Raw genomic sequence first — 16,771 nt, 5'->3', positions numbered from 1 at the left:
AATAGGTTCTCATTGGTATTAATAGAAGTAAATATATTCAACATGTGTAAATTGGTTAAGAGTTTAAAGGCCCTCCCCAGGCTTACATGAAGAAGGTAAGAAAACTTAGTAAGGCCTATAGCCTGACCCCTTCTGAATGGCACCTGAGGCTTGATTCCTAAAAGGAACCTGAATCTAATGGTTGCTGGTAACAACTGGAAGACAGAATCTGGCCTCTGGGATTTTTTAAAAATAGTTTTGTTGAAGGAAAGTTTCCATAATTTTATGCATTGCAATTTGATACAATTAGATGATTTTTAGTAAACTTGTAGAATTGTGCATTCATCATCACAATTCAGTTTTAGAACATTTCTATCAATGATAAAAGTAATCATATGCATACTTGCAGTCAATTCTCACTCCCTGCCCTCTTCCTAGAAAGCACGGATCTCCTCTCTACTTCTAAAGTTGCCTTACCTGGACATTTCATATAAATGGAATCATAAATACATTGTCTTCTGTGTCTGATTTCTGTCATTTAGCATGGTGTCTGTGAGGCTCATCCGTGTTGTAGCATATATCAGTAATTTGCACCTTCTTATTACCTTTTTATTTTATTACTGAATAATTGGATGGACCTAAGGAAAAAGCAAGAGAGTTCCAGAAAAACTCTATTTCCGCTTTATTGACTATGCCAAAGTCTTTGACTGTGTGGATCACAATAAACTGTGGAAAATTCTGAAAGAGATGGGAATACCAGACCACCTGACCTGCCTCTTGAAAAACCTATATGTAGGTCAGGAAGCAACAGTTAGAACAGGACATGGAACAACAGACTGGTTTCAAATAGGAAAAGGAGTACGCCAAGGCTGTATATTGTCACCCTGATTATTTAACTTATATGCAGAGTACGTCATGAGAAATGCTGGGCTGGAAGAAGCACAAGCTGGAATCAAGATTGCCAGGAGAAACATCAGTAACCTCAGATATGCAGATGACACCACCCTTATGGCAGAAAGTGAAGAGGAACTAAAAAGCCTCTTGATGAAAGTGAAAGTGGAGAGTGAAAAAGTTGGCTTAAAACTCAACATTCAGAAAATGAAGATCATGGCATCTGGTCCCATCACTTCATGGGAAATAGATGGGGAAACAGTGGAAACAGTGTCAGACTTTATTTTGGAGGGCTCCAAAATCACTGCAGATGGTGATTGCAGCCATGAAATTAAAAGACGCTTACTCCTTGGAAGGAAAGTTATAACCAACCTAGATAGCATATTGAAAAGCAGAGACATTAGTTTGCCAACAAGGTCCATCTAGTCAAGGCTATGGTTTTTCCAGTGGTCATGTATGGATGTGAGAGTTGGACTGTGAAGAAGGCTGAGCACCGAAGAATTGATGCTTTTGAACTGTGGTGTTGGAGAAGACTCTTGAGAGTCCCTTGGACTACAAGAAGATCCAACCAGTCCATTTTAAAGGAGATCAGCCCTGGGTGTTCTTTGGAAGAACAAAGCTAAAGCTAAAACTTTAGCTAAAGCTGAAACTCCAGTACTTTGGCCACCTCATGCGAAGAGTTCACTCAGTGGAAAAGTCTCTGATGCTGGGAGGGATTGGGGGCAGGATGAAAAGGGGACGACAGAGGATGAGATGGCTGGATGGCATCACTGACTCGATGGACGTGAGTCTGAGTGAACTCCGGGAGTTGATGATGGACAGGGAGGCCTGGTGTGCTGTGATTCATGGGGTTGCAGAGTCGGACACGACTGAGTGACTGAACTGAACTGAAGGTCAAATCTTGGCCCTGCCACTTCTAGCTATGTGAACTTGGGCAAGTTCCTTGACCTCTCTGAGCCATAATTTCCTAATTTGTAAAACAGGGACAGTATTAGTGCCTCTTTCGTAAGACTCTTGTGAAGAGTAAATAATGTCTCTATGAGGTTTCACGTGTGTACAGTAAAGGCTCTATAGGTGTTAGTTTTGTTACCATTTTTCACCTGAGCAGAATGAAAGCTGGAGCAGGCATTGGAGACCTCAGGTTGGGGGTGCTGCAATATTTGTAAAAATTCAAACAAACAAGCAAAAAACCCCACAAGGTGTGACATTTGACGAAGTACAGCAAACATGCAACAGACTCATGGAAAAGAGAGAGTGGCATTAACTCTCAGAACAGAAACCATCTCCCAGCTCAGTTTACTGTTTCTTGCCGGTGTGACCTTACCGGTCTCGTTTCTTCATTAGCATCATTTTGTCAAGGAAAATAACTTTATTGTTCATTGTGGGAACTTCTTGAAAGACCCATCACCACTTCAACAGTGTATATCCCAAGACACCATCACCTCATCATCTTCCCATTGTGTTAACTAACCCTAAATTATCATGTCATGACCTTTACCCAACCAAGACCCTGCAGGGAGAGACCCACTTTAAACCAGACTGTTTACATTTCCTTCTGACTTGAAACTAAGCGTCCTGTGTCCCCGATACTCCCTCTATGCTGGGTAAACGGACTGCGGGCTGCCCTCTGCGTGGGCTCCTGGCCGCCCCCGCTGCGCCTCTAAGACCATCAGCTGAGTCAAGGTGCTCTTCGTGGGGAGCAATAAACTCCTTGCCAGAGCTTTCCATTTGCGGGGAGGGGTTGAACTGCTGTCAGTCAAATGCAAACTAGTTAGAAGAGTTTGAAAACTCTCCGAGTATGGTTTGCCGTCTGGAAAACTGCTCCATGAGTGACTGTTGTTGAACAAGCGAACTTAAGTGAGTATCCCAAGAGAATGTCACAGCGAAAGGGTATAGCCCAGCTGAATCCACTTTAGAAGCAGCGAGAGAATTAAGGGAAAATAAACACCGCTGTTGGCCACAGCTGATTAAATGAGGCTGGCAACCAACATGGTGGCTGCAAGAGAAGAAAGAGGTGGGAGGGAGGGGGGAGAGACACAAAAGAGGAGATGGGTTTTTCAGTAAGAGTGAAAAAAAAAAAAAAGGAAAAATGGACAGGAGATATCAAAAGAAAACACCAGGCAAAAGAAGCCACTTTCTGAGGTAAGTTAACACTTCCTCACAAATGACTTTTTAAAAATTTCTGCTGAGGGAAATATAGACATTGTATGAAATCATTTATATGTGAAATCTAAAAATTGCCAAACTCGGATAGGGGCTGCGATGGGGCTGTGGGCAGGGGACTGGGGAGATACTGGCTAAAGTGTACAAGCTTCCAGCTGTAATAGTAGCAAACTCTGAGAATCCAGTGTACAACATGATGATTATAGCTAATAATACTGTGAGGGCAATGGCACCCCACTCCAGTACTCCTGCCTGGAAAATCCCATGGATGGAGGAGCCTGGAAGGCTGCAGTCCATGGGGTCGCTAAGAGTCAGACATGACTCAGCGACTTCACTTTCACTTTTCACTTTCATGCATTGGAGAAGGAAATGGCAACCCACTCCAGTGTTCTTGCCTGGAGAATCCCAGGGACAGGGGAGCCTGGTGGGCTGCCGTCTGTGGGGTCACCCAGAGTCAGACACGACTGAAGTGACTTAGCAGCATATCATTGAAAGTTGCTACTAGAGATCTTAAATGTTCTCAAAAAAGAAATGGTCATTATGTAACGGGGTGGAGGTGTTCCTTCACACTATGGTGGGAATCATTTTGCAATATGTGAGTATATCAAATCAACAGACTGTATACCTTAAACTTCCACAGTGTTGTATGGCAATTATACCTCAATAAAGCCAGAAAAAATAAAACCTCAGCTAAAGCAAGGAACGGGTGTGGACTGTCAGTAGTTTAGTTAAATGAAGACAGATGTCAGAAATGAATGCAGCTGGTATAACCTTTTCAAAAAAAAAAAAAACAAGGGAGGTGTAGGGTAAGTACCAGAAGTGTGTGATGAAAGAAGAAGGGTGAAAAAGAAGTACAAATTTGAGTGAGTTCCAAGAATGCCTGTGAGGGTGAAGTTGAATCTGCAGTTATGGCCCAAGCATGCAGGAGGCTAGATGTGCTTCCAGGAAGCTGGGGAAAGCAAGAGGAGGGCAATCCACATGTAACTGCAGTGCAGTGGGTTGGGATGGAACGGCGCTGCGGGGCGAGTGTCAACAACAGCTGAAGAGGTCAGCGACTCTGGACCGACAGCCTGGTCCCTGCGTGACGGCACGGAGGAGGGCGGCCTGCCACCTGCTCACCCACCCAGTACGGTCCTGTGAGCAAGAAATACCCCTCAGTTACACAGGGGTTTACACAGTTGAAATTTTGTCTATTTCCTACAGTAATTAGTCTACCCAAACTCATACAATAAGCATGGAGAAAATTGTTAAAATACAAAGCACACAGTTAATAGTGGTCATCTCTGGGAGGTGTTTACAGGCTAGGACTTTGTGATTTTCACTTTTTATTTTATCTTGTTCAAATGAAGAAAAAATATAATAAAAGGCATGCAAAAAAGTCCCACAATTTAAAAGAGCAAAACAAAGCAATATATATTCCATATAAAAAATTTTAACACGCAGTGCCAAATAGTCTGCTTAAATCTTCAAGTATGCTCTTTTACAAAAAGGTAATTTAGCTGTGTCAGGGAAATGTTTGAGGATTTTGAAGCTTATTGATTGGAACAAGGGCCTACCATATAGCTCAGGGAACTGTTCAATGTTATGTGGCAGCCTGGGTGGGAGGGGCCTTTGGAGGAGAATGGATACATGTATACGTGTGGCTGAGTCCCTTGCTTTTCACCCGAAACTATCACAACATTGTTTGTTAATCGGCTATACTCCAATACAAAATAAAAAGTTAAAAAGCCTAGTGTTGGAAGATTAAAAGGCAAAAAGACATTGGGTATACTTATTACTCAGAAAGTTTCTACCAGTGAGGGAATGGAAGAACTGACTTAAGTGAAGCAGGTAACATCATCCTTATTTTGCAGACAAAAATGATGGAGACGCTTAGAAAGATGAAGTGACTGATCTCCTGTCACACAGTTAGAGGCAACTCTGGACCTTAAGATAGAAATTCTAACTCCAAATACAGCTCTTTCTTTTTCCTTTTTTTTTTTTTTTTTTTAATGATGTTTAAAGGAAATCATCAACCAGACCTTAAAAGAAATAGAAATGCTCATTACAGATTAATTTTCTTTCATTGGATTTAAAATAAAATGGACATTTAGATGAAAAGTCTAACATTATGCTCAGTATGCAGTGTTTTCACAAGAGAGCAGATTAATAATCTAGCATCATTGCTGCTGCTGCTAAGTCACTTCAGTCGTGTCCAACTCTGTGCGACCCCATAGATGGCAGCCCACCAGGCTCCCCTGTCCCTGGGATTCTCCAGGCAAGAATACTGGAGTGGGTTGACATTTCCTTCTCCAGTGCATGAAAGTGAAAAGTGAAAGTGAAGTAACTCAGTCGTGTCCGACTCTTCTCGACCCCATGGACTGCCGCCTACCAGGCTCCTCCATCCATGGGATTTTCCAGGCAAGAGTACTGGAGTGGGGTGCCATTGCCTTCTCCGAATCAGGTTAGGTTCATTTAACCATATGTCTAGGGCTTCCCTGGTGGCTCAGTGGTAAAGAATCTGCCTGTCAATGCAGGAGATGTGGATTTGATCCCCGGGTCAGGAAGATCCCTTGGAGAAGGAAATGGCAACCCACTCCAGTATTCTTGCCTGGAAAATCCCCCGGACAGAGGAGCCTGGTGGGCTACAGTCCAAGGGGTCGCAGGAGTCAGAAACTACCACCAATCATATGTCTAGACTCTGGGTTTTTCTTCTTCTGAGAAATCTTTGTTAATTCTCACTAAGAGCCAAAACAGGGAAGTTGGCATTATGGCAGGTACTTAGTACACAGTCCAAACCCAAAGAACAAGGGAAATCTGCAAGGTGAGAGAAGGGAGTTCTCAGGTTGGGGAGGGATCAGCCAAAGAAAGGGAAAGGAAGGCTTAAACCCTCCTATGAAGGAACTTTTTCCAACTACTGATATTCTTCCATTGTCATATCCCCGCTCCCCACCTTGATTATTCACTAGGCATTAGTTGCCAGCGTTTGACTGTGATCATCAGCCTTAGAGATATTTGCCCACACCCTAAATACCTCCAGTCCATGAATGAGGAGCAGGCCTGGGGGGAAGAATTGAGGGCAACAATAAAGTCGAGTTGGCCTTTCACTTGCAAAGTTAGATGGGCCAAGGGTATTAGGAAAGCTTCAGACTCTCACTCAGCACGGAGACTGAGTTAAAGTAGCTTAGGAGAAGCTGCTCCAGTCAGCAGAGCTGGACTCGAAAGAAATTCAAATACAATGAGAGTCCCTTGGACTGCAAGGGGATCCAACCAGTCCATCCTAAATGAAATCAACCCTGAGTATTCATTGGAAGGACTGATGCTGAAGCTGAAGCTCCAATACTTTGGCCACCTGATGGGAAGAACTGACTCATTGGAAAAGACCCTGATGTTGGGGAAGATTGGAGGCAGGAGGAGAATGGGACGACAGAGGATGAGATGGTTGGATGGCATCATTGACTCAGTGGACGTGAATTTGAGCAAGCTCCAGGAGATAGTGAAGGACGAGGAAGCCTGGTGTGCTGCAGTCCATGGGGTTGCAAAGAGTAGGGCACGACTTAGTGACTGAACAGTATGTAAGATTGTGTTGTTTAAAACAAGGAACTGAATGAGAATATTGGCCAAAAATCTAGTTCTTAGCCAGTCCCAGATCCTTATCAACTTTTACTTAAATTTGATATTCAGGGTTTTTTTTTGTTTTGTTTTGTTTTTGTAGTCTGCTTTTAAGTGGTAGTGGGTTTGGAAAAAATTGGAGGCAAGCCTCTCTGACTAAATTTGCTCTCTCTAGTTAACAAGTGTGGAGAGATTCATTAAAATTAAATAATTACCGGACATCTATCAGGGCAACTTTGTTGTGTGCTTTGAGAAGTATAGGGAAGTAGTAACTAATTAACTACTTTAAAAACAAGATGTGAATATATTGGCAAAGCCAGAATTTTGTTAAATACTTTAAACGCTGTACTCTACTGATGCAAAATGGGGACTAAGAATTGGGTAAATTAATTTCGATAAAATTACTTTGTGATAAGCATTTATTAATATTTCCCTAGCCCTAAGATACTGCCTAAACCTCTGGTCATTTTCCCAACCCCTCAGCTGTTGTTTACAATTCAGAAAATTCTTCAAGAGGAAAACGGTCGAATGCTGTGTTGAGGATCTCCTTCTCTCCCCTTAAGTTCTTGCTCCCTTCATAACATTCAATCCCTTTAAACAGATTTTTTTTTCTAGTTCCTCTAGTTGTTTTCAGACTGATGGTTGATCTAATACTGTATGCTGGAGACAACTTTCTGGGCCTCAGTATTCTTTTTTTCTCCCTAGATTGCATGTTTATTTATATTTATTGGGATATAGCTGCTTTACAATGTCGTGTTAGTTCCTGCTATACAAGACAGTGGATTGGCTCTGTGTATACATACATCCCCTCCCTCTTGGACTCCTTCCCACCCCTCTAGGTCAACACAGAGCACCGAGCTGAGCTCCCTGGGAAGCTTCCCACTAGCTATATTATGCAGCTATCATACAAAGGAACAAAGTTGAGCCTCAGTGTTCTTGAAGGTAGCACACTGTCATGTACCGGGAAAAAATATTTGAGGCAGATATATATGATGTAAAAAATTTGGCCCTCTTCCTTAGTAAATGTGTGACCTAGGATAACATGTTTATCTCTTCTACATTTATGTTTTTCTTAATTAAATGATACAAATGATAATCTCTACTTCACAGGGTTTTTGAAGGTTAAATAAAGTCCATAAATGTTCAACATAATGTCTAGAACACTATTTATAGATGATAAGTATTTTTGTTCTTAATCAAGAAAAGAGTTAATATTTCACAATACAGGGCTGCTTAAAAGAATATAATGTGATTATTTATATAAAACTTTTTATAGCTTGTAAAGTACCACAGAAATAAAAACAGTGTGAAGTGTATTGATTGATGTTGTGTGGTAGGGTGTGCGCATGCTCAGTTGCTCAGTCCTGTCCGACTCTTGTGACCCCATGGACTGTAGCCTGCCAGGGTCCTCGTCCATGGAGTTCTCCAGGCAAGAATACTGGAGTGGGTTGTCATTTCCTCCTCCAGGGGATCTTCCTGAGTCAGGGATCCAACCTGAGTCTCCTGCACTGGCAGGCGGGTTCCTTACCACTGAACCGCCTGGAAAGCCCTCTGTGTGTAGGCAGTGTGCTCAATGCTTCCGTGCATCATGTCATTCAGTATTTATAATGAGCATGTTAAGTTGGAACTCTTATTACCATTATTTTACAAATAAGGAAACTGAGGTTAGGAAGGATTATGTGACTTTTCCAAGGTTAGATAATGAGATTGCTGAGACCTAACCACTACACCACCAGGGAACCTCAAGGTTAGATAATGACAGGCAAAGAAACCAGGGTTTTAACCCCACTTTGACCAACTCAAAACCTAGAGTTCTTCACTCCTGTTTTAATCTCACAAGGCTACATTTCTCTTTCCTAATTGAGGGGAAAAATGTTAGCTTTTCAGAAACTTGCACAGAAGCTGGAATCTAAGTAGGTAGCCAGTAAATATTTAGACTTACTGATATCCACGCCAATAAAATCTACAACACAGCAGTAATAGAAATGACAATTTACGAAGAGGACTTCTAATTTTGTCTTTAACTTCTGCCATGGAAGTGAAAATTAGGATGAATTAATATAAACTGAGAGTGAGAACAAGTTAAGAATTTAATCATTAACAGAAATTCTGATCCATGTTCTAGAAAACAGCTCTTATTGCCATCTGCTGCTACTGCTGCTAAGTTACCTCAGTCGTGTCCGACTCTGTGTGACCCCATAGACGGCAGCCCACCAGGCTGCCCCATCTCTGGGATTCTCCAGGCAAGAACACTGGAGTGGGTTGCCATTTCCTTCTCCAGTGCATGAAAGTAAAAAGTAAAAGTGAAGTCGCTGGATCCCCAAAATTATCAATCAAAAAAGGGCTGTGGATGTACGTTGCTCCTCAGTTTAACAAAATCTTTTGTATCTTAGCAAATACTTAAATGGAGAGAAACACTTGAGAATTGGTAGTGGAATCTTTTGAGGTTTTACTTAACACCTGATGTGAGAGCGGACTCATTGGAAAAGACCCTGATGCTGGGAAAGATTGAAGGCAGGAAGAGAAGGGGGTGACAAAGGATGAGATGGTTAGATGTCATCACTGACTCAATGGACATGTGAGTTTGAACAAACTGCGGGAGGTGGTAAAGGACAGGGAAGCCTGGTGTGCTGCAGCCCATGGGGTTGCAAAGAGTTGGACACAACTTCGTGACTAAACGACAACAATTTGGGTTTTCAGAGACAAATGCCTGATATGTAGAAATACAAAGTTCCTAACTAAAAAAATAAAAAGACAACCCCCCCCCCAAAAAAAAGTGGCTGCAGCCCGGATTTATGCTGCACTTTTCATTGTACTTACATGTGAGTCACTTTACTTAAATTGTAGAAGGAATGTGATTCCAGCTGCTGCAGAGTTGCATCTATTGACAAGTAGCTGAATGTCACAAAAGTAAAAGACAAAGTAGAAAGTTAGTAAGGTCGTGAACTGCAAACATACCATTAATTCTGATGTAACTGCTTTGTCAGGGGCATCCCAGGTCATGAAACAGGTACAACCCTCATGATTTCTCCCTAATTATGTTAAAAGTAGTTACGACTACTTTTTTTAGATCCTGTTTTCTCTGAAAGTTTCCCAATTCATTGGTCTTACTCATTTTTCAGGTTTCATTGAACTGATACTTCCTTTAGAATCTTTCCCCAAATTTCCTGATTAGGTCAAATTTCTCACAGGATAGCCTCATGGCACCACGAACTTCTCCTTCCACTAATTATCACAGTGAAACTTTGCAAGTGCTTGGATGATATTTGATTTATGTTGTCTCATTAGACAGCCAGTTCTCTGAAATGGAGAACTGAGCCTGGTGTCTGATGAACACTGAATGTTGAGTACCTTTCATATTGCTTGTCTTGTAGTAGACTTCCAATAAATATGTAATTAAGTGAATGAATGAGTAAATGAATGAATAGGCTAGTTACTCAAAATAGAAAGTGAAAGACAGCAGAAAAGAATACACAAATGAATAAGAAGCGTCTTTAATGGAGTACCTAACAGCATGAGAGTAGAGATGTAGTTTCAAAGATGAGACTTCTTTCATCTTTCAAAGATAGAGACTTCCCTGATGGCTCAGAGGGTCAAGCGTCTCTCTGTGATGCAGGAGACCCGGGTTCGATCCCTGGGTCAGGAAGATCCCTGGGAGAAGGAAATGGCAACCCACTCCAGTACTCTAGCCTGGAAAATCCCATGGACGGAGGAGCCTGGTAGGCTGCAGTCCATGGGGTCGCAAAGAGTCGGACACAACTGAGAGACTTCACTTTCACTTTTCAAAGGTGAAGAAAAAGCTACCATTCTCTATTGGAGCATTCCATGCAGTGGTGGCTGTATACTCTCTCAAGACTTTGCTTTTTTATTTTGATGAGGCTGAAAACTCAAGGTTGGTTTTGAACGTTGTAAAGGAAAGGCAACACAAAGTTCTAAGTACTTTAAAAAAAAAAAACAAACAACTCATGAAGAATACACAAGGGATGATATTTCAGATAGTCTCCTTAAATTCCATTCCGTAATAAGAATGACTAATGCAGCCAGATTCAAGGACTGCCTGTTCCTGAGAGGCATTTCTATGAGATCTGGGAAAATTAATGATTAATAGATGGTGCCCACCTGTATGTGGAGCCGAGCTTCTCAACCTTGGCCACACAGCAGAACTATCTGGGAGGCTTTTGAAACATGTCTTAAGACTCGGTCCAGAATAATTAATTCAGAGTATATAAGGGATGGTCAAATACTTTTATTTTTAAAAAGCTTCCCAGATGACTCTAAGGTATGTGCATGCGTGCTCAGTTATGTGTGAGTCTTTACAATACTCTGGACTGTAGCCCAACAGGCTCCTCTGTCCATGGGATTCTCCAGGCAAGAACACTGGGTGGGGAGCCATGCCCTCCTCCAGGGGGTCTTCCTGACCCTGGGATCAAACCCATGTCTCCTGCGTCTCCTGCATTGGCAGGACGTTTCTTTACCACTGTGCCACCTGGGAAGCCCCTCTAAGGTACAAGACAAAGTTAAAAACCCCTGGAGTATAGTTTGAGTTGAATCTGCCAGTAAAATGTTTTCATTAATGCACTGCTTCTAAGAGGAGTGCTGACTGTTCCATCTGAGTTTTTATCACTGGTGTTGTGAGTATTCTAAGGGTCCTGTCCTTTCCGTCTCGAATTATCTACTCTTTAACCAGTAATCCTTTGATTTGTCGGGTCTCCCAAGCCCTTGCCACTTGTGGATAACATTACATAAATTATTTTGATCCAAATGTCATATCTCTAACAGGAAACCATTGAGGATGTTGAAAAGAATTTATTGTGTAGACATTATGGGGATTTAAGGTGGGTGAAGCTGAGCAATCTGAGGGACAAGCTTAATTACGAAGGTAGCAAACTTGTTTTCTTAACTTTGCATCCTATCCATTGCTCCAGTATTTCTCCTGAATTTCTTAGTTTAGGAGGGGCAAAGCTTTCTTAAGGTTTTAGTCATTCAGCTCGTGTCATAATAAATGAAGTTCCAATTTCTCCAACTGTATGATACCTCTTTAGAGGGCTGCCATAGCTTGGTTGCAAAGACAACACATAGGAACCATTTATTCAGTGGGATAAAAGCAATGATTCCCTATTGCTTGTCCTATTTTTATAATCAGGAAAAATCAGATCCAACCTCTTCCTCAAATTTCTTCTTAGCATGTAAGTTGTATGTAATCACTAGGGTAACCATATCGTATATCATCCAAAATAGGATATTTTTGTGAGTTAAAAAATGGTACTATTAATACTTAAGTCAGAATAATAGGTGGGACAGTGTACTGTCCCAGACAAACCTCCTGCTGACCTCTCTCCTCCCCTGAGAGGTGATGGCTCCCTGACTGTTCTCTGTGCTGTGTGCTTAGTCGCTCAGTCGTGTCGGACTCTTGCGACCCCATAGACCGTAGCCTGCCAGGCTCCTCTGTCCATGAGACTTTGTGTGTGTGTGTATGCTTTCATTCAAGAAATATACATTGAACATTTACTTTATATGTTAGTAAATGGGCACTGAGCTTCTAGGAACTCACAGTAGTGAGAGATACACACTGGTAAATGGGATTAACACGTGGAGTGATAAATTCTCTGATGGGATTCCGGGCATGCTTAATCCGGACTGGAGAATCTCAGCACAGACTCCTTGGAGGAATCTTCCTCAGGACCTTCAGATCTGCCTGGACATCCTGAACATCTCAGTTAACCTTCCTTCTTTTATTGTCCATCATTTTATTTTAAACCTTCTCAAATTTCTAACCCTGCCCATTCTACCCTCAGTATGAGTAGATAATCTTTTTAATAATTTGTAGAAAAGATCAAAACCTTGAGTTGAGAATTTCTGGAATTCCCCTCCAAGAGGCCTATTAATTTACCTGCCTCTGCCCACCTCATACTACGACTCTCTTATTACAGCACCAAGGATGCCCATCTTCCTGCAGGTCAACCCTCTATTTGGATGCCATTCCCTCCTGCCTCCCGAGGGACCTCATACTCTTAAAATAATTGTTCTTTCTTCAGTTTTTTTTTAGCCTCTCTGATGCCTTTCCCTGGTCACGTTACTTCTACCTGTTTGTGACTCTCAAGTTTCAATCTCTACCCAAATCTCTCCCCAGTTCCCCTACATACCTGGGATTTCCAGCTCTAAGGTCCTTAGTCTGCTTCAATACCCAAATCCCCTCCTGAATTAACATATTTATTTATTACGTTTTTGCTTCCTGAATTAATATATTTATTTATCATGCTTTTGCTTCCTTAGCTATTTCTTTTCATTTGAATGTAAACTCCACAGGCGCACGGTTCCTTGTCCATTTGTTTCCTGAGGTATCCCAGTCACTTAGACCAGCAGTTGATATATACCAGGGAATGAATAAATATTTCTTGAATGAACTGATGAAAACTGATACCCTGATGTCTACTAGATAGAGCTGCTTGATGCCTCCAAGGCACCTCCAATGCCCTGTGCCCCAAACTGAATTCCTGACGTATCCCCTGCCCCTCCATAGCAGATGCACAGAAAACTTCTCTGCCTTGGCAAACGTGCTCGTCAACCACACACAGGTCCCAGTCAGAAACAACGATGAAATTCTCCACCTCCAAGTCAACCAACTTTTGTTCTCTTCTCCCTTATTTTTCAAACCTGGCCACTTTTTTTTAATTACCGCTCAAGCCATCCCCATTCCGTCTGTCATCCGCATTCAGTCTGCCACCCCTCTCGCTGGGCACTGAGTCAACCTCCTCACTAGCTTCCTGCCTCCAATTTGCTCCACTTCCACCCATTTTCCACAGCACAGACAGAGCATATTTCTAAAACATCCGATCTGTCACTTCCCTGTATATTCTGATCTGTCACTTCCCAGATTTCATATTTTCTAAAACATCTGTTTTAGCATATTTCTAAAACATCTGATCTGTCACTTCCCTGTATATAGTCATCCTGTGGCTTAGTCCTTAGGGGAGATTTCAAACTCCTTAGGGGAGATTTCAAAAGATTCACAAAGCCCTGTCCTCACTTATGTTCCAGTTTTATTCTTCTCTACTGTTCTCACTTTGAGACTAAGCTCCAGCTTCCACAAACTTATTTTTAATTTCATTGACAGCCATTTTTTCTTCTTCTTCGACTTATCATTCCCTCATCTGTTTTTGTTTTTTTCCCCAGACAATATAGATCGCAAATTAGGCACCATTTCCTCCAGGAAGCCTACCCTGACCACACCCCCTATCCAGGTAACAGACTTCTCACATGAGTTCCTAGGTCACCCTGGAACTGACTCCATCATGGCACTTGCTACTCTCTTAGGAAGAAAACGAGGTTCTGTGAGTATTGTCAGCTATTGTATATGACACATCTAGCAAAGTGCCAGGCACAAAGTAGGGCTCAATAACTATTCACTGAATGAATGAGTGAATATAGCCAAGTAGAGACACTAATGGCTTCCCTGGTGGCTCAGACGGTAAAGCATCTGCCTACAAAGCCGGAGACCTGGGTTCAATCCCTGGGTTGGGAAGATCTCCTGGAGAAGGAAATGGCAACCCACTCCAGTATTCTTGCCTGGAAAATCCCATGGATGGAGGAGCCTGGGTGGCGACAGTCCATGGGGTCGCAAAGAGTCGGACATAAGGGCTTCCCTGGTAGCTCAGCTGGTAAAGAATCTGCCTGCAACGCAGGAGACCCTGGTACAATTGCTGGATTGGGAAGATCTGCAGGAGAAGGGATAGTCTACCCACTCCAATATTCTTGGGCTTCCCTTGTGGCTCAGACGGTAAAAAAAAAAATCCATCTGTCAGTGTAGACTCACCAAATATAACAACTGTACCAGCCTGGTGGGGGAGGTTGATAATGTGGAAGAGTGTGCATGGCAGGGGGCAGAGAGTATACGGCAACTTTCGGTACCTTCCCCTCAGTTTTGCTGTAAACTTAAAACTGCTCTACAGTGTATTTAAAGAAAGAAAGAAAGAAATCTATAGTATAGCCCTGAACTGTAGGAACAAGTCAGAGCTAGAGATAGTCCTTTAAGAATTAGTTGCGTTAGGTAACAGTGAGTCCAAAGGCAAGAGAGTGTTCATTCAAGGGGCAGAGGGCAGAGAGGAATTAGGACAAAAGAAACAAAGGACTGGTATGTAAGGATCTGAATGAGATAGGAAGCCAGGAAAGGAGACAGGGGGAGGAGTCAGGGTAAGATGTTAAAAAGAGGGAGGGAACAACAGCACAGAAACCAAAGAAGACAAGAATTTGAAAAAAAGGAAGGGCTGGTAGGAAAAAAACCAAGCTGCAGAGACGTTCAGCTGGGGTGGCTCCTCAGCGTCAGCACTACTGATATTTTGGTCTGGATCATGCTTGGTTGTATGTGGGGTGTCCTACGCCTTATAGGGTATTGAGCAGATCCTTCAACTCAGCCCTCAGATCCTGGTTAGCACCCCTCTCTCCAGCTGTGACAACTAAAAACCACAACTGCCCCTGAAATGACACACGAGACAATAAGTGGTCACGAACTGACTAATTTCAGCCAGAGACCACGCAGGCTGCTCCTGGCGGTGTTGTTACTGCTTGTCAGAATCAATGACTTAAAATAAAAACCTGGCTCATTTCGTACACAGATACACTCGTCAGTGCAACATGGACGCTCTTTTTCTCCTCACTCTTGAGTGTACAGCAGTTTGGTTTTCTATGATTAAGAATTATTTTTAGTTCTTTTTTTTAAGTGAGAAGTCTGAAATCATTGACTACATTTATGAGAAAATGTTAACATTTGTACTGGTGGTGAAAAGAGAATCAAGAATTGGTAATGAGGATAGATAGATTCGAGAGATATATATTTGTTTTTGGGAGAGATTTCTGGCTAAGGTTTTGCCATGTATCAAAATATATTGACATACACTAAGAATTAGTATGTTCTTAACACCAAAGGTACTTAAATTTGCTTTAGGTTTAAAAAAATCATCTAGGGATTAGGGGGTGGAGATGCAGCAAAATCAAATAAACACCTTGTACATAAACTTCATTTTCATACTGAAAATGTAGACATCATTGCCTTACGTAAGTGCAATATTTAACAGGTGTGTTTCTTGATAGAACCCCGTTAGAAAACTCCATATCACAATTGCAAACATCTTTTTATATTAGAAAAATGTGACTTACATCCTGGAAATATTGGGCAGATTTGAGAACGCACGACTGGGAATGGTTTTCAGATGAGTCTCTATAAACTTCCTATAAAAAAAAAGTGACACAGAGTTCCAAACCATTAGATTTTTCTAGTAACCCGCCCTAATTATACAGAACACATTATTAGGAGCATGACAGTCATTACAATATATATTTTATCATACGTCATCAACAAAAATAATACTCGATGAAAAGCAAATAATTTTCTCCCCAAAAAAACAAGAATTAAGAGATTCAAAGGCAGAAAATAAATCTTCAGACATTGCCTTCGAATTTGCAGTAAACTGGTGTGCCTTGTATAACATCATAATCTGTTAACAGAAGGGCAACGTAATATATTCATAAGTTTATTAGGACTACTGAATTCTTTGTCAATAAAAAATTCTTGAAATGCCACCAGAGTATTATTAACAGTATACTAAGAGGATTAAAAATAGTGGTATGATTATAACTTTTTGCCCAAGCAAAGCTTTATTCAATCATTACCTTGATCTTATCATGAATTTGCTGCAATTTGGAAATAAATGACTAACAAGGAGCTAATACTTCAGAGGATCATGGTGTCTTAGTTGCATATGCAAACTACTGGGTGTGGCTTTTCTTCCTGTTTGATTTTTGATACTTTTCAGAAGATTGAGACTGGTTTTCCTGTGCAATGAGACACCTTGATGCATTCCAGTGTGTCTCTCCACCTGGACCCTCCACTGTCTACTCCCTTTCTTTGTTATGGGGCTTCCCTGGTGGCTCAGCTGGTAAAGAATCTGCCTGCAATTTGGGAGACCTGGGTTCGGTCCCTGGGTTGGGATGATCCCCTGGAGGAGGGAAAGGCTACCCGCCCCAGTATTCTGGCCTGGAGAATTCCATGGACTGTATAGTCCAGTCCATGGGGTCACAAAGAGTCGGACATGACTGAATGACTTTCACTTCACTTTTTCTTTGTTATGGCAACCGCTTGAATTCTGTATGG

The 16,771-nt window shown here is 41.9% G+C and overlaps 1 protein-coding gene across 2 annotated transcripts in view; it reads right to left on the bottom strand.

Annotated features, from left to right (window-relative positions):
- TSHR (thyroid stimulating hormone receptor) overlaps positions 1-16,771 on the bottom strand; it is a 154,520-nt gene that overhangs the window by 53,234 nt on the left and 84,515 nt on the right. For both annotated transcript variants that reach the window (XM_061429621.1, XM_061429622.1), the window contains exons 2-3: positions 15,778-15,849; positions 9,445-9,519 (exon numbers count right to left, since the gene is read on the bottom strand). In XM_061429621.1, coding sequence (XP_061285605.1) covers positions 9,445-9,519; positions 15,778-15,849 — 147 coding nt within the window. The remainder of the gene's footprint in view (positions 1-9,444; positions 9,520-15,777; positions 15,850-16,771) is intronic.

This window comes from Bos javanicus, chromosome 10, assembly GCF_032452875.1.
Source record: "Bos javanicus breed banteng chromosome 10, ARS-OSU_banteng_1.0, whole genome shotgun sequence".
NCBI classification, from domain to species: Eukaryota; Metazoa; Chordata; class Mammalia; order Artiodactyla; family Bovidae; genus Bos; species Bos javanicus.
The sequence above is the reverse complement of the archived record's forward strand: the minus strand, read 5'-3'. Positions and strand labels throughout refer to the sequence as shown.